Source organism: Muntiacus reevesi, chromosome 9, assembly GCF_963930625.1.
Source record: "Muntiacus reevesi chromosome 9, mMunRee1.1, whole genome shotgun sequence".
Taxonomy (NCBI): domain Eukaryota; kingdom Metazoa; phylum Chordata; class Mammalia; order Artiodactyla; family Cervidae; genus Muntiacus; species Muntiacus reevesi.
The window spans coordinates 15,990,772-16,011,618 of record NC_089257.1 but is presented as its reverse complement, the minus strand read 5'-3'; the positions used below and the strand labels follow the sequence as shown (position 1 = coordinate 16,011,618).

The 20,847-nt window shown below is 63.0% G+C and overlaps 3 protein-coding genes across 22 annotated transcripts in view; 2 read left to right on the top strand and 1 right to left on the bottom strand.

Moving 5' to 3' along the window:
* Nucleotides 1-11,166, top strand: part of DGKZ (diacylglycerol kinase zeta) — a 44,478-nt gene extending 33,312 nt beyond the window's left edge. For 9 of the 16 annotated variants that reach the window (XM_065946275.1, XM_065946276.1, XM_065946272.1 and 6 more), the window contains 27 exons: nt 172-228; nt 349-417; nt 1,192-1,263; nt 1,368-1,484; nt 1,591-1,662; nt 1,950-2,045; nt 2,293-2,375; nt 2,482-2,542; nt 2,629-2,742; nt 2,850-2,990; nt 3,399-3,477; nt 3,676-3,731; nt 3,892-3,954; nt 4,056-4,129; nt 4,220-4,331; nt 4,767-4,966; nt 5,139-5,239; nt 5,330-5,409; nt 5,500-5,569; nt 5,687-5,727; nt 6,223-6,362; nt 8,863-8,894; nt 9,151-9,194; nt 9,647-9,767; nt 9,846-9,879; nt 10,038-10,230; nt 10,467-11,166. In XM_065946275.1, coding sequence (XP_065802347.1) covers nt 172-228; nt 349-417; nt 1,192-1,263; nt 1,368-1,484; nt 1,591-1,662; nt 1,950-2,045; nt 2,293-2,375; nt 2,482-2,542; nt 2,629-2,742; nt 2,850-2,990; nt 3,399-3,477; nt 3,676-3,731; nt 3,892-3,954; nt 4,056-4,129; nt 4,220-4,331; nt 4,767-4,966; nt 5,139-5,239; nt 5,330-5,409; nt 5,500-5,569; nt 5,687-5,727; nt 6,223-6,362; nt 8,863-8,894; nt 9,151-9,194; nt 9,647-9,767; nt 9,846-9,879; nt 10,038-10,230; nt 10,467-10,583 — 2,439 coding nt within the window. In that variant the 3' untranslated portion in view covers nt 10,584-11,166. Of the gene's footprint in view, nt 1-171; nt 229-348; nt 418-1,191; nt 1,264-1,367; nt 1,485-1,590; nt 1,663-1,949; nt 2,046-2,292; nt 2,376-2,481; nt 2,543-2,628; nt 2,743-2,849; nt 2,991-3,398; nt 3,478-3,675; nt 3,732-3,891; nt 3,955-4,055; nt 4,130-4,219; nt 4,332-4,766; nt 4,967-5,138; nt 5,240-5,329; nt 5,410-5,499; nt 5,570-5,686; nt 5,728-6,222; nt 6,363-6,755; nt 6,989-8,862; nt 8,895-9,150; nt 9,195-9,646; nt 9,768-9,845; nt 9,880-10,037; nt 10,231-10,466 lie in introns of those variants that run through there. The other 7 variants (XM_065946279.1, XM_065946284.1, XM_065946280.1 and 4 more) reach the window with 2 other exon arrangements.
* Nucleotides 11,167-11,440: 274 nt separating this feature from the next.
* Nucleotides 11,441-14,432, top strand: MDK (midkine). Of its 5 annotated transcripts, none has more exons than XM_065944445.1 (6): nt 11,441-11,566; nt 12,776-12,852; nt 12,951-13,118; nt 13,218-13,376; nt 13,722-13,787; nt 14,070-14,432. In XM_065944445.1, exons 1-6 carry the CDS (start codon nt 11,541-11,543, stop codon nt 14,093-14,095), a joined length of 522 nt encoding a protein of 173 aa, XP_065800517.1. In that variant the 5' UTR covers nt 11,441-11,540; the 3' UTR covers nt 14,096-14,432. The 5 variants fall into 5 exon arrangements, with proteins under 5 accessions (XP_065800517.1, XP_065800521.1, XP_065800520.1 ...); XM_065944448.1 differs by lacking the exon at nt 11,441-11,566 and adding an exon at nt 11,714-11,823; XM_065944447.1 differs by lacking the exon at nt 11,441-11,566 and adding an exon at nt 11,891-12,243.
* Nucleotides 14,433-15,704: 1,272 nt separating this feature from the next.
* Nucleotides 15,705-17,182, bottom strand: CHRM4 (cholinergic receptor muscarinic 4). The gene has a single exon (XM_065945400.1). It carries the CDS (start codon nt 17,180-17,182, stop codon nt 15,740-15,742), a length of 1,443 nt encoding a protein of 480 aa, XP_065801472.1. The 3' UTR covers nt 15,705-15,739.
* Nucleotides 17,183-20,847: the final 3,665 nt, after the last annotated feature.

Below are 20,847 nucleotides of genomic sequence, written 5' to 3'. Positions count from 1 at the left end.
GAGGGCTTCTGAGAAGAGGTGTCTGGCGTTCTCAGGGCTCCCCGGATGCCGGGAGGCCTCTCCCTCCTTTGTGAGGACACCTCCGAGTGACAGCTTCTGAAGGGGGTGGCTACGTGCCTGACCCCACGAAGGGCGGTTCTGACGTTTTGGTGGTCACTGCGTGTTCCACAGATAAATTTCCGCTGTAAGCCATCCTTCCGTGAATCAGGCTCCAGGAACGTCCGTGAGGTAAGCGCCCGGGGTTGTCGGGGCCCCGGGTCTCCTGAGCGGGCCCCTCGGCAGTGACTCCAGAGCGTCACCAGGCTTCCGCCCCTCACTCACCGCAGTTTCGCTCCTCTCCTCTGCCAGCCAACCTTCGTGCGGCACCATTGGGTACACCGGCGGCGCCAAGATGGCAAGTGTCGGCACTGTGGGAAGGTGAGGCCCCGCCCGAGCGAGCCGGTCCTGGGGACCACCCCGACCGCGCCGAGTCCCGGGCCCACGCTCTCTGGCTGCCGCGCCCGCTCAGTCCCAGAACCCCCAGGCGCCTGGGCAGAGCAGGAGAGCAGGGAGGAAAGCTGCCTCCTCCAAGAGCAGCGTGTCTGGACTGCCCGGAAGCTGTGAGCAAGCCCTTCGAGAAGCATGGAGGCTTTTTCCCTCGCTAGCTCAGCCGGCACATGTGGAGGGCCTGCTGGGTGCCCAGCACAGGTCCCTGTCCTCCAGGCTGCAGAGCCCTCCCAAGCACGCCCCACAGCGGCCCAGGTTTCCCTGAGCTGTCTTGTCCCCCCCGTCCCACCCCCCAGGAAGTTCAGGCTCTGAGAGGTCTAGGGGTCTTGTCCCTCCTCCGTCCGTCCACCCTGAGTGTCCAGCACGTCGGGCACAGGGGGCCCTGCGGTGAGCCTGCTGAGCACGGACAGGGAACGACTGATGGTTGCCGCACACAGCTTTGAGAGCCTGGGTTGGGAAGGAGGGACTGGAGTTAGGCAGGAGTTATCTCTGGACCCTTTTCCAGCAGATGGTGCAGTTCACTTCAGAGACCTAGCCTGGCTCAGCCCCCATGACACTAGGGACTCCTTTTATAGTTCTTTTCTTTAAAAAAAAAAAAAAATAAGTGCTCAGTTGCCCTGGGCAGAGAGACGTTGGCAGCAGGAAGGGGCTGGGCCTGCTGCTCTGGGCCCAGCCCCAGGGCCCTCACCACCCTCTGCACCCCAGGGCTTCCAGCAGAAGTTCACCTTCCACAGCAAGGAGATCGTGGCCATCAGCTGTTCCTGGTGCAAGCAAGCGGTGAGTGCCGCTCTCCTGCCCGCAGGCTGTCCCCCGGGGCTGCGCAGGGTCCGGCCCCCAGGTCTCGGCTGGCCCAGCTCAGCCCCGCCCCCTGCCCCCTCCAGTACCACAGCAAGGTGTCCTGCTTCATGCTGCAGCAGATCGAGGAGCCGTGCTCCCTGGGGGTCCACGCCGCCGTGGTCATCCCCCCCACCTGGATCCTCCGGGCCCGCAGGCCCCAGGTGAGTCCCGCCTGTGCCAGGACACCCCAACCCCCGCCACCCCTAGGGTCTGCCGGCCACCCTAGCCCCAACCACCTTGTCACCCACACCCCCACTTCCCTTGCAGAACACCCTCAAAGCCAGCAAGAAGAAAAAGAGAGCATCCTTCAAGAGGAAGTCTAGCAAGAAAGGGCCTGAGGTTAGATGTGGGACCAGGTGGGCAGCGGGAAGGGGAACAGGAGAGGGGGGCCTGTTTCTTGGGACCCTGAGCCCCCGCCCGGAGCTGATGCTGCTGCCAGCTCAGCCGTTGCTGGGTCAGTCTGGGCTCTGGGGCCCCCAAGCAGGGTGAGAGGTCAGGTCCTCCTCTGGGGACAGGCCCACTGTAAGGTCTGACCCCCGGTGATACGGGGGCACCCGGGGCACAGAGGACAGGGTGAGGGTCCACCAGAGCGGGAACCAGCCTTACAGGCTCTGTCTGTCTCCAAGGAGGGCCGCTGGAGACCCTTCATCATCAGGCCTACCCCGTCCCCCCTCATGAAGCCCCTGCTGGTGTTTGTGAACCCCAAGAGTGGGGGCAACCAGGTACGCACAGCATCCCGTCTCCTCTGAGAGCCTTGGGGGAAGGGTGGGGTCTAGCTCAGCCCCTCCCCCTAGCAGGTGTTTCCAGGTCCCCAGGTCAGCTTCTGCCCCATGATGCTGAGAAAATCCCCTTCTGTCTCCACCTCTTGCCTCTTCCTGGGCCGGGTTCCCACAGCCACGCGCTTCCCACCTCAGCCCACCACCCCTGACTGCCTCCCCACTTTCCTTGTTTGTTCCTGGTCTCCCGCAGGGCGCCAAGATCATACAGTCCTTCCTCTGGTATCTGAATCCCCGGCAAGTCTTTGACCTGAGCCAGGGAGGGCCCAGGGAGGCGTAAGTACCTGCCAGGGCTCTGTGGGGACCGTGGCGAGGGCTGGCCTGGCGCGCTCTCGGGGCGCGGCTCACGGACCCTGACCCGGTGCCCATCCTCTGACCCCAGGCTGGAGATGTACCGCCGGGTGCACAACCTGCGGATCCTGGCCTGCGGGGGCGACGGCACAGTGAGTACTCCTGCCCTCCCGGGCCGGGCCGGGCCGGGCCAGGGTCGCCCGCTCTGACCTGGCCGCCTCTGCCCTGCCCGCTCCAGGTCGGCTGGATCCTCTCCACCCTGGACCAGCTGCGCTTGAAGCCGCCGCCGCCGGTCGCCATCCTGCCCCTGGGCACTGGCAATGACCTGGCCCGCACCCTCAACTGGGGCGGGGTGAGCGCCCACGGACGGGTCAGGGAGCCGGGGGTGGGGGAGCGGGGTGCCAGGGGAGGGCCCAGACCCTGGGGGAGCTCAGTTCCCACCTCTCTGCCCCCGCCCAGGGCTACACCGACGAGCCTGTGTCCAAGATCCTGTCCCACGTGGAGGAGGGCAATGTGGTGCAGCTGGACCGCTGGGACCTCCGTGCGGAGCCCAACCCCGAGGCGGGGCCCGAGGAGCGAGACGAGGGGGCCACCGACCGGGTGGGTCAGCCGGGAAGGGGTGCTGGGGGTGTCTGGGGTCTGGGGCAAGTCTTCATGTAGCCAAACTTCGGCATCTCCTCGGGAGGAGGGAATGGTGTGGTCTTCAGCTCATGAGAGAGTCCGCAGCCTCTCGGCACATGTTACTGGGCGCCTGCTACCGCCAGGCAGCGCTGGTTCTCAGCAGCGAGCAGAACCAGGTCCTGGTGCGCATGAGGCCCGTCGGAGGAGGGTCGTGGGGGGTGTGAGGCCTGGGAAGAGAAGCCAGGCTGCTTTGGTGTGCAGGCGCTCGGGGGGGCTCCCCAGGAGCTGAGAAGGCCGGGCCTCGGCCCCCTTTCTGCAGAGGTGGCTGTGGGGAGGGGCGGGGTGCGTGCGGGAGCGCCTCATGCCTGTCCCTTGGCCCTCCTCCAGCTGCCTCTGGATGTCTTCAACAACTACTTCAGCCTGGGCTTTGACGCCCATGTCACCCTGGAGTTCCACGAGTCTCGAGGTGGGCGCGTCTCTGCTGAGGAGGCCTCGGGTGGTGGTGGTGGTGGTGGGACCCCAGGAGGGGCCCCGAGACGGCCAGACCTCGCCCCTGACAGTACAAAGCGTTCGTCCGTCGTCAGCCCTCCCGCCCGAGCCCAGCTTGGAAAGCCCCAGCAGGCTCAGAGCAGCTGACTGTCCCCTATTTCTTGTCACCACCCAGAGGCCAACCCGGAGAAGTTCAACAGCCGCTTCCGGAATAAGATGTTCTACGCCGGGGTGAGTCTGGGGCCCGCCATCGCGCCCCACCGTGGCCACGTCCACCTCTTCTCCCACCCATGCCCCCACCCACCCGTGTCCACCAGGCCTCAGGACCCCTGCACGGCAGCGGGAAGGACATGCCCCGTTACCAGATGGTGACGCCCTCTGTCTCCCACAGACAGCCTTCTCCGACTTCCTGATGGGCAGCTCCAAGGACTTGGCCAAGCACATCCGCGTGGTGGTGAGCGGGCTGTGCCCGCAGGCAGGGTGGGTGGGTCTGGCGGGAGGGAGACCCCCTGGATCCATAGGCCCTCAACCCCCTCCGCCCGTTCCTGCCTGCAGTGTGATGGGACTGACCTGACCCCCAAGATTCAGGACCTGAAGCCCCAGTGTATTGTTTTCCTGAACATCCCCAGGTGAGGAGGGGAGGGCGCTGGGGGGCGGCCCTGCTGTCCCCGTCCTGCATGCCCGTCCTCTGAAGCCCGCTGTGGTGCCGTCCCCTCCAGGTACTGTGCGGGCACCATGCCCTGGGGCCACCCTGGGGAGCACCACGACTTCGAGCCGCAGCGGCACGATGATGGCTACCTCGAGGTCATCGGCTTCACCATGACCTCCCTGGTGAGGAAGCCAGCACGGGGCCCACCTGGAGCCCCAGGCCTGCCTGCCTGCCTGCCTGGCCCTGGCCCCAGGATGGAAGGGGATGCCTTCCCTGGTGGTTCAGTGGTTAAGAATCCACCTTGCGATGCAGGGGACACGAGTTTGATCCCTTCTGGGGACGTAAGATCCCACAGGCCTCAGGGCAACTAAACCTGCGTGACAAAGCAGCCAGATAAATACAAAAAAATGAAAAATAACGGAAGGGGGTCACCAACTTCCTTTTCATTGGCCAGGATGGGAGAATTCACCCTCACCTCCTTTCTCTGGCTGGGGTCTCACCCTCATCTGCTCTCCGTCGGGTGGGGGATCACTCACTTTGTTCTCCGGCTTGGGAAAAGGAAAGCCTGGGGTCCTGCTGGCCCCTGGCCCCTGACCCTGAGCCTCCCATGCCCACAGGCCGCGCTGCAGGTGGGCGGGCACGGCGAGCGGCTGACACAGTGCCGAGAGGTGCTGCTCACCACGTCCAAAGCCATCCCAGTGCAGGTGGACGGCGAGCCCTGCAAGCTCGCAGCCTCCCGCATCCGCATCGCCCTGCGCAACCAGGCCACCATGGTGCAGAAGGCCAAGCGGCGGAGCGCCGCCCCCCTGCACAGCGAGTGCGTACCCCCCGCCCCGCCCACATGCCCGGGGCCCCAGAGACTCTGCCCCTCCCCAGCCTCAGTTTCCCCCGGGGCAGCTGGGGCAGGCGGTACATGGTGTGATGCCTGGCGGGGACTGGCAGCTCTGGCAGGGCCCTTGCCGAGCGCTGTGTGGTCGCCCTCCCTGCAGCCAGCAGCCGGTGCCGGAGCAGCTGCGAGTCCAGGTGAGCAGGGTCAGCATGCACGACTACGAGGCCCTGCACTACGACAAGGAGCAGCTCAAAGAGGCTTGTGAGTGGCAGATGGGGCGGGGAGGGGGCGCTGAGGAGTTGGGCCCAGGCTGGGGTGCAGCCAGCTGCTGACGGCCGCCCTGTCCTCCAGCCGTGCCACTGGGCACCGTGGTGGTCCCCGGAGACAGTGACCTGGAGCTATGCCGCGCCCACATCGAGAGGCTCCGGCAGGTGAGGGGTGGGGTCCAGGCCTGCCCACAGGGGCCCCCACTGGCCCAGGTTCTGGTGGCCTCCAGCCCCGGCCTCTGCCTCTCTTGCCAGGAGCCCGAAGGTGCTGGAGCCAAGTCCCCGATGTGCCAGAAACTGTCCCCCAAGTGGTGCTTCCTCGATGGTGAGTGGCCCCCAAAGGGCTGGGGCCTGCCTCCTCCCTTGGCAGTCCTGGGGGGGGTGGCAGGAGACCCAGGCCTGGACAGGGGGCCACCTTCCTCAGCCAGCCCTCTCCCCACAGCCACCACTGCCAGCCGCTTCTACAGAATCGACAGGGCCCAGGTATGCACTCAAGATCTGCTCTGGAAACCACTGGCTCTGGGCCCCGTGGCACCTGTCCTGCTTGGCCGTCCTGCACGGCCGGGTACACCCGTGTCCGCTGATGGGCAGTGCACAGGGACGGTGCTGACGGCAGGGAGCTGGGCTCGCGGGGTTGGGTTGTGGGGGAGCCTCAAAGCACAGGCGTCTTCCAGCCAGACACAGAAGGAAAGGCGCTTTGGGTCAGAGGCCAGGCACCCGGGAAAGGCTTAGCTGTGGGAAGGAGCTGCAAGCTGGTGGGCCCCCTGTGCAAGGTCAGGGGCTCCAGGGTAGGAGGGGAGAGGAGGGGGCTGGAGGTGGGGTGGGGGCTGGCAGGGCCCAGGCCTGGCTGCCCTGTCAGTGCTCCACCTCACAGCTGCAGCTTCTCCAGGTCTGCTGGCCTGGCATCCCTCTGCACCCCCCATCGGCCGCCCTGCAGGGCCCTGACCCTCGGCCCAACCTTCCCCCCCAACCCCGTAGGAACACCTCAACTACGTGACCGAGATCGCACAGGACGAGATTTATATCCTGGACCCTGAGCTGCTGGGGGCATCTGCCCGGCCTGACCTCCCCACCCCCACGTCCCCTCTCCCCACCTCGCCCTGCTCCCCCACATCCCGGTGAGTCCCGAGCCTCAGCCAACCCTCCCCCCCACCCCAAAGGGCAGCTGACTGAACCCCCCAACCCCGGCCGCAGTCAGGCCACGAGCCCTCTGCCCCACCAGCCACCATCCACCCTGCTGCGGTGGCCGGAGACCCAGGCTCCATTCCAGCCACCCCCACCCTCGTCAGAGCGCCCTGCAGCCCCCGGCCTCCTGCTCTCCCCCAGCACCCTGTGGGCACGTGCCCTGCCCTGCTCCCTTCACTGGGCACCGGCACCCTCCTCCGCCACCACAGTGCAGCCCCACTCACCTGTCCGGTCTTTGCTGCCTCCTTTGCCCACCTCCGGACTTGTCCCTGCCTCCCCGATCTTCCCTCCACTCACGTCTCAGCTTGGGTGTGCCTTCTCCGCAGTCTCTCGGGAGCCCCCCCGAAGTTGCTGTTCCATCACACCACCCAGTCTCCTCTTCTTCCACACTGCCTGCTGTTCCAGAACACTTTGTTTACTCGTTTGTCTGACTTTGTCTCTCTGACTAGAATGTAAGCTCCCTGAGAGCAAGCTCTCCACCTGTCTTTTCATGGCTGTGTTGCTGGTGCCCCGAACAGCACCTGACAGGCGGGGGGCAGTCAATAAACTGCTGAACGAACCAAGGGCGCCCCGGGTTGGGGCTGGGGCGGGCGACAAGCTGGGCCTGTGCTGTAGCCGTGTCACATCTCCTGTCACATCTCACCCTGTCACCCCGTCACATCTCCTCCTGTCACATCCTGCCACATCTCACCCTGTCACCCCGTCACATCTCATCATGTCACCCCGTCACATCTCATCCTGTCACATCCTGCCACATCTCACCCTGTCACCCCGTCACATCTCACCCTGTCACCCCGTCACATCTCACCATGTCACATCCTGCCACATCTCACCCTGTCACCCCGTCACATCTCACCCTGTCACCCCGTCACATCTCACCCTGTCACCCCGTCACATCTCACCATGTCACCCCGTCACATCTCATCCTGTCACATCCTGCCACATCTCACCCTGTCACCCCGTCACATCTCACCCTGTCACCCTGTCACATCTCACCATGTCACCCCGTCACATCTCACCCTGTCACATCCTGCCACATCTCACCCTGTCACCCCGTCACATCTCACCCTGTCACCCCGTCACATCTCACCCTGTCACATCCTGCCACATCTCACCCTGTCACCCCGTCACATCTCCTCCTGTCACCCCGTCACATCTCCTCCTGTCACCCCGTCACATCTCACCCTGTCACCCCGTCACATCTCACCCTGTCACCCCGTCACATCTCATCCTGTCACATCCTGCCACATCTCACCCTGTCACCCCGTCACATCTCACCCTGTCACCCCGTCACATCTCACCCTGTCACATCCTGCCACATCTCACCCTGTCACCCCGTCACATCTCACCCTGTCACCCCGTCACATCTCACCCTGTCACATCCTGCCACATCTCACCCTGTCACATCCTGCCACATCTCACCCTGTCACCCCGTCACATCTCACCCTGTCACATCCTGCCACATCTCACCCTGTCACCCCGTCACATCTCACCCTGTCACCCCGTCACATCTCACCCTGTCACATCCTGCCACATCTCCTGTCACCCCATCACATCTCCTCCTGTCACCCCGTCACATCTCACCATGTCACATCCTGCCACATCTCACCCTGTCACCCCATCACATCTCACCCTGTCACCCCGTCACATCTCACCCTGTCACCCCGTCACATCTCCTCCTGTCACATCCTGCCACATCTCACCCTGTCACCCCATCACATCTCATCATGTCACCCCGTCACATCTCCTCCTGTCACATCCTGCCACATCTCACCCTGTCACCCCGTCACATCTCATCATGTCACCCCGTCACATCTCATCCTGTCACATCCTGCCACATCTCACCCTGTCACCCCGTCACATCTCATCATGTCACCCTGTCACATCTCATCCTGTCACATCCTGTCGCATCTCGTCACCCTGTCACATCTCATCCTGTAGCCATGTCACCCTGTCACGTCTCATCCTGTCACATCCTGTCGCATCTCGTCACCCTGTCACATCTCATCCTGTAGCCATGTCACCCCGTCACATCTCACCCTGTCACATCCTGCCACATCTCACCCTGTCACCCCGTCACATCTCATCATGTCACCCCGTCACATCTCACTCTGTCACATCCTGCCACATCTCACCCTGTCACCCCATCACATCTCATGTCACCCCGTCACATATCCTGTCACATCTCATGTCACCTGTCACATCTCATGTCACTGACATCTAGTGATGTCACCCCGTCACATGTCACCCCATCACATCTCATCCTGTCACATCTCATGTCACCCTGTCATCTCGTGATGTCATCTTGTCACATCTCATCCTGTCACATCTGGTCACATCTCACCCTGTTGTATCTCATGTCACCCTGTCATCCCGTGATGTCACCCTGTCACATCTCATCATGTCACCCTGTCACATCTGCTCTGTTTGCAGGTCACTGCCAGGGGACGCTGCGCCCCCTACAGGTGAGGCCTCTCCCTGCAGGGCCCCTGCTTTCTCCCTGGTCAGAGGACCCAGGCTCAGTGGGGTGGGGTGGGGCGGGGCCAGGTGGAGCCCATACACAGCCTCACAACAACATAGCTATAGTCACGTTTGCCACAGCCATCGGCACACGTGCCCCTCAGGCCCTCTTTGCACAATAATACATCACACACATCTTCACGCACTGACGTGAGCCAAGGCCTCCCATGCCAGAGTGTAACAGGCCGGTGTTCCGAGCAGGTGAAGAGCTCATCGAGGCTGCCAAGAGGAACGATTTCTGTAAGGTAGTAGTGCCAGGCTCGGGCTTCTTCCCCTTGGCAGCCCTAGCAGGGCCCAGGGAGTGGGGCCTCTGGCTGGGCCAGGAGCTCCTCGGTCGAGGTGCAGTCATCTGTCATGACCTGGCCCTCTGGGGTGGGGGTCTCCATGTGATTGTCCCAATCTGCCCTGCCCCGCCCCACCCACAATCATTGTCCCTCCATAGGGGCTTCCTAGCTCAGTCCGTCTGTCCCCAGAACTGTGAAAGGAGCAAGTCTCAGAGGAACCACTGGCTTCAAGGCTCCCAGGGAATCCAGGGGCACCTGGGATGAGAGATGCCCAATGTCTCTCCCTTGCATTCCCAAAAGACCCCCGTAGACCTCAGGGAGCCTGGGGCCTGTGTGAGTTGGAGGGGCATTTCTGTGGTTGGAAGGAGGGTGGTCTCGAGGCGCCCCAGCTTTGCCCTGCCTCCTGCCCTCAGCTCCAGGAGCTGCACCGAGCTGGGGGCGACCTCATGCACCGTGACGAGCGGAGCCGCACGCTCCTGCACCACGCGGTCAGCACCGGCAGCAAGGAGGTGGTCCGCTACCTGCTGGACCACGGTGAGCTGTGCCCCGGGAGCTCCCGGGGCTGGGGGGAGGCTGCCGGGCCTCTCTGACCTCCCCCTCCCTCTTCCCCAGCGCCAACTGAGATCCTTGATGCCGTGGAGGAAAAGTGAGTATCTGGGCAGGGCAGGGCAGGACCCGTTACCCTGGAAACCACCCAGGTTCCATCTAGCCCTTCCGTGTGGATCCTGTCAGAGCCCGTAAAACTCTTCCTGGCCACATCTGTCGCCCTCTGGGCCACCCCCCCCACCCCCCACCTTGCCCCAGGACCCCACAAGTCCTGCCCCTTCTGATGGCCCCTGCGGAGACAGGAGGGCCCAGAGGACTGGATGGGGTCCACAGCCAGCCCCTGTCCCCCAGCGGGGAGACCTGCCTGCACCAGGCAGCGGCCCTGGGCCAGCGCACCATCTGCCACTACATCGTGGAGGCCGGGGCCTCGCTCATGAAGACCGACCAGCAGGTGAGCAGAGGGACAGGGCGGGCACAGAGGAATCCACGCAGACACAGAGCTACCCTTCCCCAAACTCCGCCCGTGGGAGAGGGGGCTCCGGGGGAGGGCGGCCTCAGGGGATTCAGAGCTGGCCTTCAGCATAGCCCCCAAGCCTGAGCCAGCAGAAGGCGGCTCCGTCTTCTAGTCTGTCAGGGCCAACAGGCTCCTGAGGTGACGGCAGCTACCCCCCACACACCCCCATCCAGGGCGACACTCCCCGGCAGAGGGCTGAGAAAGCTCAGGACACGGAACTGGCCGCCTACCTGGAGAACCGGCAGCATTACCAGATGATCCAGCGGGAGGACCAGGAGACAGCGGTGTGAGGGCCGGCCAGCCTCCTCCTGGCCTCCACACTGCTGCATTCCAGTCAGACGGCCGCAGAGGGACCCAGGCCCCAGGGAAGGAGCCGCGTGCTGCTCCCTGAGGAGCTGCCCAGACCTAGGGCTGGACTCTAAGGAGCTGGGGGAGTCCCACCCCGTCCCCTGAGGCCGCAGCCTAACCCGGAGGGAGGCTCACAGGGGCCCAGGAAACTGGACTGGGCTGGGCAGGCCCGGGGCAGGGGGGATGGGGGTGGCATTGGGGGCCCTGGGGTTCAGGGGCCGCAGCCGCGAGGGCAGAGGCCCTGTGAGGGAGCCCCCAGGAAGAGGCTTCTTAAGCCTCCCAGCCCTTTGGGACTGTCACTGAGGCTCCTGGGAGCTCAGCCCCCTCTCCTGCCCTGACCCCCCACCCACCCGGGGTCTTCTGCTGCATCTGCCTGCCCGCTGCCCTGCTTAGCACCTCCCCTGTGACCCTCCTCACAAACACAGTCATTTCACCTCCGACTCTGTGGCCTGGGGGTTGGGATGGGGCGCTCTCGTGGTGACATGTTTACAGCTGGGTGTGACTCAGTAAAGTGTATTTTTTTTCCTTTCTGCTTTTCTTTTTTGGGGGGCGGAGTGGGGGGTGTTCCTGAAGCAGTGGGATCTGCTGGGTTATCCGCAGGGTGGGGTACTGGACGCGTGAACGCAGACCCATTTCAGGGGGTCCTGATTGCCGTTCGGGGGTGGGGTCTGAGGGCCTGCCCGGGACCTGACCTCGGCCAGGCTGCCGGGCTCGCAGGGGCCGGGGGAGGAGCCGATTTCTTCCTGCTTCCCGCTTCCCGCTGGGACGATAACAATGAAAGTGAAAGAGGTGGGGCAGGGGCCAGGCCTGGTTTCTCGGGCCCGGTGGCCCGGTGGCTGGGCAAGCCCCCTCCCCCCTGGCCTCCACCGCTCTGGCTCCTACGGGGACCTGAAGAGGCGATGCCCGAGGTCCCGGCTCACAAGGGGTGGGCATTTGCAGCCGCTGCCGGGCCGGATCTGGAACTTCTCAGACGGCTCCTGTCTGCTCTTAAGTCTTAACCAAATCCCGGCCTGCGGGCTCCTCCTTCCTCAACTCCCCCCGCCCCCCGCGCGCCCCCTCCAACCTGCGCTCCGAGAAAAGCGCAGCGGCCTCCGCGCTCCTCCCCCCCAGCCCGGGCGCTGTTCTGGGGTTCCCCTGCGAACCCCTCCGCAACACGGAGCAGAGCATCTCCCCGCGCACTTGGTGAAGCGAGCCGAGGCGGGGGCTGGTGCTCCTTCCCCAGCATCTAAGGGCCGCTGAGAGTCCAGCGGGTCCTGGGAGATGGAGGGGGGACTAGACGGGGTTCATCACTGCACCCACCCGGGGCTCGGCGGACAGAGCCGCACACCGGCTCGAACGCGGGACCCACGCCGGGACCTGTGACACACCTGGGGCTCCGTACCCACTCCTGGTCTCCACCTAAGGCTCCGTGGCCGAGGAGGGAAGCGGGCGTCCAGAGGGAAAGGGGGACGGCAAACCGGGGCTGGGGCCGAGGGAGCGCCAGATGGGGGCATGGGGAATGGAGTGCGAGGGCCCGACGGAGGCCCGAGGGCGGGAGAGCCCGGGATCGGAGGATGGGGGCCCAGGAGGGCCGGGCGTCTGAGAGCCGAGGGAAGAGGCCGGGTGAGGCGAGGGTGTGGGGCGATAGGCGGGAAGAGGGGGGTAGGGGCGCGGGGAGGGAGGGGAGGCGGGGACGCCGGGGTCGGGGGGCGGTGCGGGTTTGAGGGGAGGGGGCGGGGCAGGTCCTTCCTCGGTGGGGGGAGGGGGCGGGGGCCCATGTGACCGGCTCAGACCGGTTCTGGAGACAAAAGGGGCCGTGGCGGCCGGAGCGGGACGGCCCGGCGCGGGAGGGAGCGAAGCCGCGCGCGCGGCAGCGAGCGAGTGAGCGTGCGGGGCCCCCAGCCGCTGCCCATCTGGGGTCCGGAGGCGGGGAGGGGGTCCGAGCTGCGTCCCAGGCTCCAGAAGGACCCCGGGGAGATTCCTCATTCTATGCGCCCGGGCTGGCGGCGAGAGGCCAGACCCCCCAAGTCCGCCGCCACCGCAGTAGCAGCCCGACCCTTTGGGCCTGGCCTGGGAACTGGGGCAAAGCGGGGAGGAGGGGGTGGTCCACGCCGGCGGCCTCTGGGGGGGACTCTGACCCGTGCTCTCCCCTCAGGATGCAGCGCCGAAGCTTCCTCCTCCTCGCCCTCCTCGCCCTCCTGGCGCTCACCTCCGCGGTGGCCAAAAAGAAAGGTGATTCGGCGGGGGCGGGGGCGGGAGGCTGGGGGGACCGGAGCCCAGGAAGGGTGAGCCCTAGTCCGGGTCCTGAGCTCTGCTCCCCTGCGTTGCAGATAAAGTGAAGAAGGGAGGCCCGGGGAGCGAGTGCGCCGAGTGGACCTGGGGGCCCTGCACCCCCAGTAGCAAGGACTGCGGCGTGGGATTCCGCGAGGGCACCTGCGGGGCCCAGACGCAGCGCATCCGGTGCCGGGTGCCCTGTAACTGGAAGAAGGAATTCGGAGGTGAGGTGGGGGTGCCCGCGGAGGGTAGGCAGGGGGCCCAGCTTCACGGGCCCCCTCACAGGCTGCCCAGCCCTGACCTCCCCCGCGCTCTCCCGCCAGCCGACTGCAAGTACAAGTTTGAGACCTGGGGGGCGTGTGATGGCACAGGCACCAAAGCCCGCCAGGGGACCCTGAAGAAGGCGCGGTACAATGCCCAGTGCCAGGAGACCATCCGGGTGACCAAGCCCTGCAGCCCCAAGACCAAAGCCAAGGCCAAAGGTTAGCGACGGGGGGTGGGTAGGGACGGGGTTGTCAAGGGTGGCTGCCCCCACCTGTGAAGGCAGTGATGAAGCTGCCGTTTGTGGATACTGGCCAGTGACTTCTTGATGTCTACACTGTCTTTCTGTAGGCAGAGATACCTTAGGTGGGTGGTACTGAGAGCTCTGCAGATGGAGTTTAGGAGGTTGAAACTCTGGCTCAAGTAAGGACCAAGTCAGTGTTTCTGCTGGAGCCTTTGGCTTAGGACCCAGGGTAGTGGGCCTGGAAGGGCCTGGCTTTGTCATTTCCCAGCAGGTGGGGGCAGTTTCTAGCTGGGAAGGACTTCCTTCCTTCTCTCTCCTTTAGCCTCCTTCCTGAGTCCCAGCAGCCCTGGAGGCCAACCAGGCAGAGGGGCATATGCCCACTTCTCAGGTGAGGGGACTGAGGCTGTGTTCCAGGGCTGCTGGGACTGGGACTGAGGACGGGAACTGGGAGGTTTTCCGATTTCCCAGCGGAAGCCTAAGCCTGGGGAGTGAGGAAGGTTCCAGGGCGTCACAATGGCTGCCCTGGCCCAGGGGCTTCCCAGCGGGCTAACGGAGAACCGCCAGGGGGCAGAATTTTGTTTTCTCTAATGTGCGTGCTGCAGGGAGGGGGCGGGGGTCTCCACTGGGTCACCGAACCCTCCTAATGCAGCGTTTCTCTCTTGTTTTACAGCCAAGAAAGGGAAAGAAAAGGACTAGCGGCCAGGCCCCGGTGCCAAGGAGCCCCGGCTTCACCCGGAGGCCCGGCCCACGCCCTCCCTCCACAGGCTCGAGATGTTACCCACCAGTGCCTTCTGCCTCCTCGTTAGCTTTATCAATCATGCCCTGCTTCTTCCCTTTCACTTGCCCCCATCACCCCAAGTGCCCGAAGTGGGGGGGGACAAGGGATTCTGGGCAGCTTGAGTCCCCCCAACAAAGGGATTTGATTCCCCTGTACCCACTTTTCTTTTTCCCCCAACTGGATGCCATTACTAAGAAATAAATAAAATAAATATCTTTTTGTTCCCAATAAAAGCTTTTCTTTTAATATATAAAAGCCCCTTCCCAGGGAGTTTGCTGTGGTGATTTGTTGGAGGTGGGAGGATGGAGGAGAGAGAGGGCTAGAGGGAACGGTGGCTTTCAGGGGGCTGGGGGCTTGGCGGTGAGTGCCCCCCAGAGCTCATGGAGAACGGTTATGAAAATTTCTTCCGGGGCCCCTATTGACCCCTGGAAGGGTGCCCCTGATCAAGTCCCCTGAGCCCTTCAGTCCTGTTTCTCCAGGGGCCAGGCCAGGGGTGGGGAGGGAACCCCAGAAGACAATAGGACTGACTTCCCCCATCTCAGTTTCCCCCAGGTCAAGATCTTTGGGTCCAGCCCGCTGCCAATCCAGAAGGTTCTATCCTTTGAGAGAAGAGAGGTGGGAGTCGCTTGCCCTCCTCACCAGCCCTGTTCCCCACCCCCCTCCCAGCCACTGTCACGGAAGACTGGGGATCATACCCACCGCACCCTGGGGTTTCTCCCTGGTGACCAACCGGAGCGTTCCTCATACTCTGCAGAGGCCAGGGCAAATACCCCTCGCCACAGCCCCACCCTCGCTACGTGTGACCCAGGACGAGCCCTCTCCTTAGGGAGCGGGGACAACTCCACAGAAAGATGGGACCGCTCAGCTCAGCCTAGGGTGGGAGGTGGCCAGACCCCAGTTCCTGAGTGAACTCCTGATCTCCCCACTGGCCCATCCTGAATGTGACCTGGGTGTGCTATAGGGGGTGTGCTCAGAGCCCACTCTGCCTGGCTTCCAGCCAGCCCGCCCCCCACACCCACCCACCCAGAGCCCGGCTGAGTAGCTGCAGCAAGGGGAGTCTCTGCCCCTGGAGTGGGATTTAGGAGGAGGGACGGAGCCTACATGCGGGGGTGTCGGGGGCAGAAAGCACCGGTTACAGCAGAATAGGGGTCCCTCCCCTTCCATTCCCTTCCTGAGTCTCCTTTCCCAACCATTGGCCCTCTTGCTCCTCCCAAAGGAGGCTCTGCTTCCCTCCAGATGTCCCTTCTTCCAGCCACACTGGTCAGTCACAGTGGGGCAAGGTGCCCACGTAGGCCAGTGCCCCCAGCTCCCTGAGGCAGGACCACAGAGATGGGTCGGACCATCCAGCTCAGTCACCTCCTGGGGCTGATCCTTGGCCTGAGCAGAGACCTGGTCTCGGAATCCAGCCAGAGCCTCTTCTGAGCCTTGTGGGGTCTCAGGGACCTCAGTTCTCTTCGGAGAACGTGAACGCTGAGAAGTGCCTCCAAATCTCTCCTGGGCATCCACCAAGACATGTGGTCGCCCGCACACGCACCAGCACCTCCAGGGGCACCCCTGCCTGCCTACCTGGCAGGGCCGATGTTCCGATACTGGCAGAGCAGCAGGTGCCGGAAGGTCTTTTTAAAGGTGGCATTGCAGAGGGCGTAGCAGGCTGGGTTGATGGTGCTGTTGACGTAGCAGAGCCAGTAGCCGATGGACCACACGGTCTCGGGGATGCAGCTCTGGCAGAAGGTGTTCACCAGGACCATGACGTTGTAGGGCGTCCAGGTGAGGATGAAGGCCAGCAGGATGGCGAAGATGGTCCGCGTCACCTTGCGCTCCCGGGCTGCCATCTGCCGCTTCTTCCGCACCTGGCTGCGGGCGATGCTGGCAAACTTCCGGGCCACGTTGGCCGCCGGGCGCATGCCAGCCGGCGTGGCAGGCACGATCTCGATGGCCGTAACGCACTCGTTGCCCGTCTGCTTCGTCACAATCTGGATCTTGGACCATTTGGAGGCCGGGTTGAGGGTCCGTGGCTGGAGGGGGGGTGCGGGTGTGGCCGGCGTGGTGGCCTCTGTGGTTGACAGCTCTGTGGCCGGGCGCTCCTTGGTGTTTTGGGTGGCGCTGCCCGAGCTGGACTCATTGGAGGTGTCCTTGTCGGCCACGGGGCGTGGCGGGGGTGGCAGCGCGGGCGGAGGGGCCTCCTCTAGCTTCCCGTTGCGCAGCTCGGCCCGAGCAGCGGCGTCTCCTGGGGGCGGCGGTTTCTTGACGCTCTGCTTCATCAGGGGGCTCTTGAGGAAGGCCAGGGTCTTGGCCTTCTTCTCCTTTGGGCCTTCGGGCCGGTGCTTGTGGACTCGGCTGCGACTGGCCAGGGAGATGTGGACGTACAGCACCGTCATGATGACCACGGGCAGGTAGAAGGCGGCGATGGCCGTGCCAAAGGTCACCGCGGGGTTGGACAGGAACTGGATGAAGCACTGGTTGTCGGGCACCGTCCGCTTGCCCACCACAAACTGCCAGAACAAGATGGCAGGCGCCCAGAGCACGAAGGACAGGACCCAGGCGGCGGCGATCATCAGGCCTGCCATCTTGGTGGTGCGCCGGGCGGGGTAGGTGAGGGGCTTGGTGACGCAGAAGTAGCGGTCAAAGCTGATGATGAGCAGGTTCATGACAGAGGCGTTGCTCACCACATAGTCCAAGGCCAGCCACAGGTCACAGACCACGGCGCCCAGGGGCCAGTAGCCCTTGATGATGTACACGGTGTACAGGTTCATGGAGAAGGCGCCTATGATGAGATCGGCACAGGCCAGGCTGAAGAGGAAGTAGTTGTTGACCGTCTGCAGCTGCCTGTTGACCTTGATGGACAGCATCACCAGGATGTTGCCCACCACTGTCACCAGGCTCAGGGAGCCCGTCACCGTGGCGATGAACACCATCTCCACTGTCTCATAGCGGTTATGGGCTGACGTGACCAGGCGCACAGACTGGTTGCCCGAGCTGCCGTTGATCGGGGTGAAGTTCGCCATTTCGCTCAGCAGCAGTGGGCGGATAGTGTCTGGAACGAGAGAGGAAGGGGGTGACCTGTTGAAGCGCATGAGAGGCGTGAGGTGGGCTGCCCTGAAGTCAAGGTGACAGAGGAGCAACATCGTCCTGCAGAACCTGAGAGAACCCGGTCCCGTCACTTCCTCCTGTCTCTGCTCACAGGGCGTTTATTGGGTGCCTCCTCTTTGCAAGAGGATGACAGAGGATGAGATGGTTGGATGGCATCACTGACTCAATGGACATGAGTTTGGGTAAAGCCCGGGAGTTGGTGATGGACAGGGAGGCCTGCTGTGCTGCTGTCCATGGGGTTGCAAAGAGTCAGACACGACTGAGCAACTGAACTGAACTGAACTCTGTGCAAGCGCTGTTGTAGGCGCTGGGGCTACAGACGTGAAGGAGACACACACAGCCCCCCACTCTCACGGAGTTCACATCCCGATCGGGGAGACACACAAACACATGAGCAATGAAAAAGTGCTAGAACGAAAACAAGGGCAGGTGACAGAGAATGAGTCAGAGAGGGGATGGGCAGTCAGAGCCGCAGAGAGTGGCCTCGGCGAGGGTGATGGCGGAGCTGAGGCTGGGAGTCATGTGCAAGGTATGGACAGAAGGCCAGTGTGGGTGGAGGGGTGGGGGCAAGGGTGGTCCCCGACTTCAGCACGTGGCTCAGGTCAGAGGTATTCCTTCATTCAACCACTTTGTCACTTCTTTTATTTTTTTAGATTTTTTAATATTTTTTAAATTAGAGGATAATTACAATATTGTGCTAGTTTTTTTGCTATCCATCAACACGAATCAGCATTAGGTACATGTATGTCCCCTCCCTCTTGAACTTGGTCACTTCTTAACCAAATGTTGCAGCGGGACTTGCCCGCTAATCCCTACAGAAGGCACTGGGGACAAAGGCAAGAATATATACTATCAGCTAACATGCATTGTTTACCAAGCACCTTCCATGCTTTCTGCAAGTATTCATTCATTTCATCCTCACAACAAACCTAGGAAGTGGACGCTGTTACTTATTTGTTTATTGGTAGTGGGGTGCAGCATGCAGAATCTTAGTTCCCTGACCAGGGACCAAATCCGCACCCCCTGCAGTGGAAGCATGCAGTCTTAACCACTGGACTGCCAGGGCAGTCTCGGACATTGTTATTTCTTACTGACAGATGAAGAATCCAAGGCTGTAACCTGCCCAAGGTTCCGTAGCTCCTGCCGCTCATGTTGCTGTCCCAGAGCTAAGGGGTCTGGCAGAGGGAGGCCCAGAGAGCCACAGGAGCCAGTTGTCCCAGAGGTGACCTGACCTGATCAGGGAACAGGTGGCATGGAACCGGAAATTCAATGAGGAGGGGACAGAGCCCCTGTGGCAGCCCCTCCGGGAACACTCCCCCATCCCCAGGGCGTGGGGGTGCAGTGCAAGGGTAGCTGGGGTCTGCCTGTGAAGAATCAGAAGCCGAAAGGGCCCATCCACTGAGGCCAGACTCCCAGGGCTTCCCAGGGGCCAGTGCCCGATGGGAACCCGAAGGGGGAGCAAGTGGCCCAGAGGGGCTGCAGCAGGGGCCAGCCCCCGAGGGTGCCCCTCACTCGCCAGTGCACACCGCGCGCCCTAGCCGGAGGCCCCCAAGCATGAGGCCTCTCCCTGAAGCCTCTTCACGTCCCCCCCACCTCCTCTCCCTCCGAGTGAGGGAGGCCCACGCCCAGCGCGCTGTGCCAGGGCAGCCGTTCAGCCCAGCCTCCTTCACACCCGCCAACACGCGCACCATTACACACGCACACGGGCCCATCGCGGCCCTGCCAGCCCCGCAGCTCCCTGGCGTATATACGTAGTTCTGTGCGTCTGTGTGAGAGAGAAACAGAGGCGGAGGAAGTGGGGTGTGAAGGAAGGAGCCTGCGCCCCACAGCCCAGGCGCCCAGGGTCTCAGCTGGGCGGCCACGCACAAGCCACCGCGCCTCCCTGCCCCTCCCGCTCTCCTTTGCAAAGTAGAGAGAGAGGCTACCTGTACTGGGACAGCCTCCCTCCCGGCAGCGATGGGGGTCAGCACCTCATCTGCCTTTCCAGCACGAACGTGCACTGGAGGTTGGAGCCAGGTGCCAGGGTGACCCCCCACACACCCCGCCGCCGGGGTCCCCTCCAAGTCCAGCTTCAGTCAACCAGCATCACAGCCCCAGCCTCCTGGCCTGGCAGTTTCAATCCTCACACCCAATTCCTTAGTTCACAGGAGAGGCTCAGAGCAGGGTGTTGCCACCCCCAAGGTGGCAGAAGAGTCAAGGGCAAAGACCAAGTACCATGCTGACAGACTCCAAAATAGAAGCTTGGGCACCATCTCCTGGGCAAGACTGGAGGCGGAGGCACCTGGCCTGGGGAGGCTGCCTTCTACAGGCACGTGCTGGCTGGCTGGCGAGGGTTGGGCAGGAATGGTTCTTCCGCCAGCCCCAAGGAAACCCTTGCCTTAGGCTCCCCCGCACCCCGCTCCCTGCCAGGGTCCAGACACAGGCCGGTGAGATCGGAATGGAACTGGAGGTATCAAACAGGAAACATATAATAGCTCTTGTTTATTGAGTGTGAATTATGAGTCAGGGATCCCTCTGAGCTTTTTATATAGATTATCGAGTTTAATCCTCACAGCAGCCGAAAAAGGCAGGTGCTGTTAAGTGTCTTCATCTTACTGAGGTATCTTCTTACCCGCGAGGATAATGTGAATTAACTTGCCTAAAGTCACCCAGTGTGTAAGGAGGGGTGGGGGCAGAATTAGAGCCTGGCAGCCACCTTAACCCCAAGGTGCTACAACATCACCTTGTTCTCCTGCCTCTACTCCACCCTGCCTTGGGTGGCTCAGCGGTTAAAAGAATCCATCTGCGACACAGGACACATGGGAGACAGGAGTTCGATTCCAAGGTTGGGAAGATCCCCTGGAGAAGGAAAAGCAACCCACTCCAGTATTCTTACATGGAGAATCCCGATGGACAGAGGAGCTTGGCTGGCTACGGTCCGTGGGGTCACAAAGAGTCGGGCAGGACTGGGCACACTGCATGGGGGTGATCAGGGGAGGCCTGGGTGTAGGGTCTATTCTCATTTCCTGTGGGCTCCCTCTCCTAGCGTCCCCAAAGAAAAGCAGATCTATTGTCTCCATCTGAACAGCTTGTCTCCAATCAGGTGGCCAAGGGTTTATTCGCCCTGGACCTGCTTGGGGAAGCAGCCAGCTGCAGACAGGGCTAGGCAAATACTTTTCCCTCTTCCCGCCCCTAATATCTTCCCGGGGGCGGGGGGGGGGGGTGGTCACCCGCAGACATTTGAATTTAGCCTCTGCTGGGGTGCTTCTCTAGGATCCAGGCCCATGGGAACCTGGGGAGGGGAGCAGCCGCCGCCCGGGGATGTGCGCACCGCTAGATGGCAATGTCGGTCCGGGTGCAGCTCCGGACCTAGAGCGGGTGGCCGCTATTCGCCCACTGCCCCCAAACTCCGAGAGCGACTGGGGACGCAGGGGAGGTCCCTCACAGGGGAGGGACTGGGGCCCCCTCGCCAGGCCCCGCCCTGGAGCGGCCTTGGGCTCCTCCAGGGGTTCCACGGTGGGAAAGTTAAGGGCACCCGGTTCCATCCAGCACACTGCGAGGCATGGGTGGGCGGGAAGGCGAGTGCGAGTTCTGTTTGTGT

Coding starts and splice junctions, on each gene's coding strand:
- MDK (XM_065944445.1), top strand. CDS start 11,541: ATGCCCGAGGTCCCGGCTCACAAGGG. Junction 11,567..12,775: donor GAGGTCCCGGCTCACAAGGG/GTGGGCATTTGC, acceptor CTCTCCCCTCAG/GATGCAGCGCCGAAGCTTCC. Junction 13,119..13,217: donor CTGGAAGAAGGAATTCGGAG/GTGAGGTGGGGG, acceptor CTCTCCCGCCAG/CCGACTGCAAGTACAAGTTT.
- CHRM4 (XM_065945400.1), bottom strand. CDS start 17,182: ATGGCGAACTTCACCCCGATCAACGGCAGCTCGGGCAACCAGTCTGTG.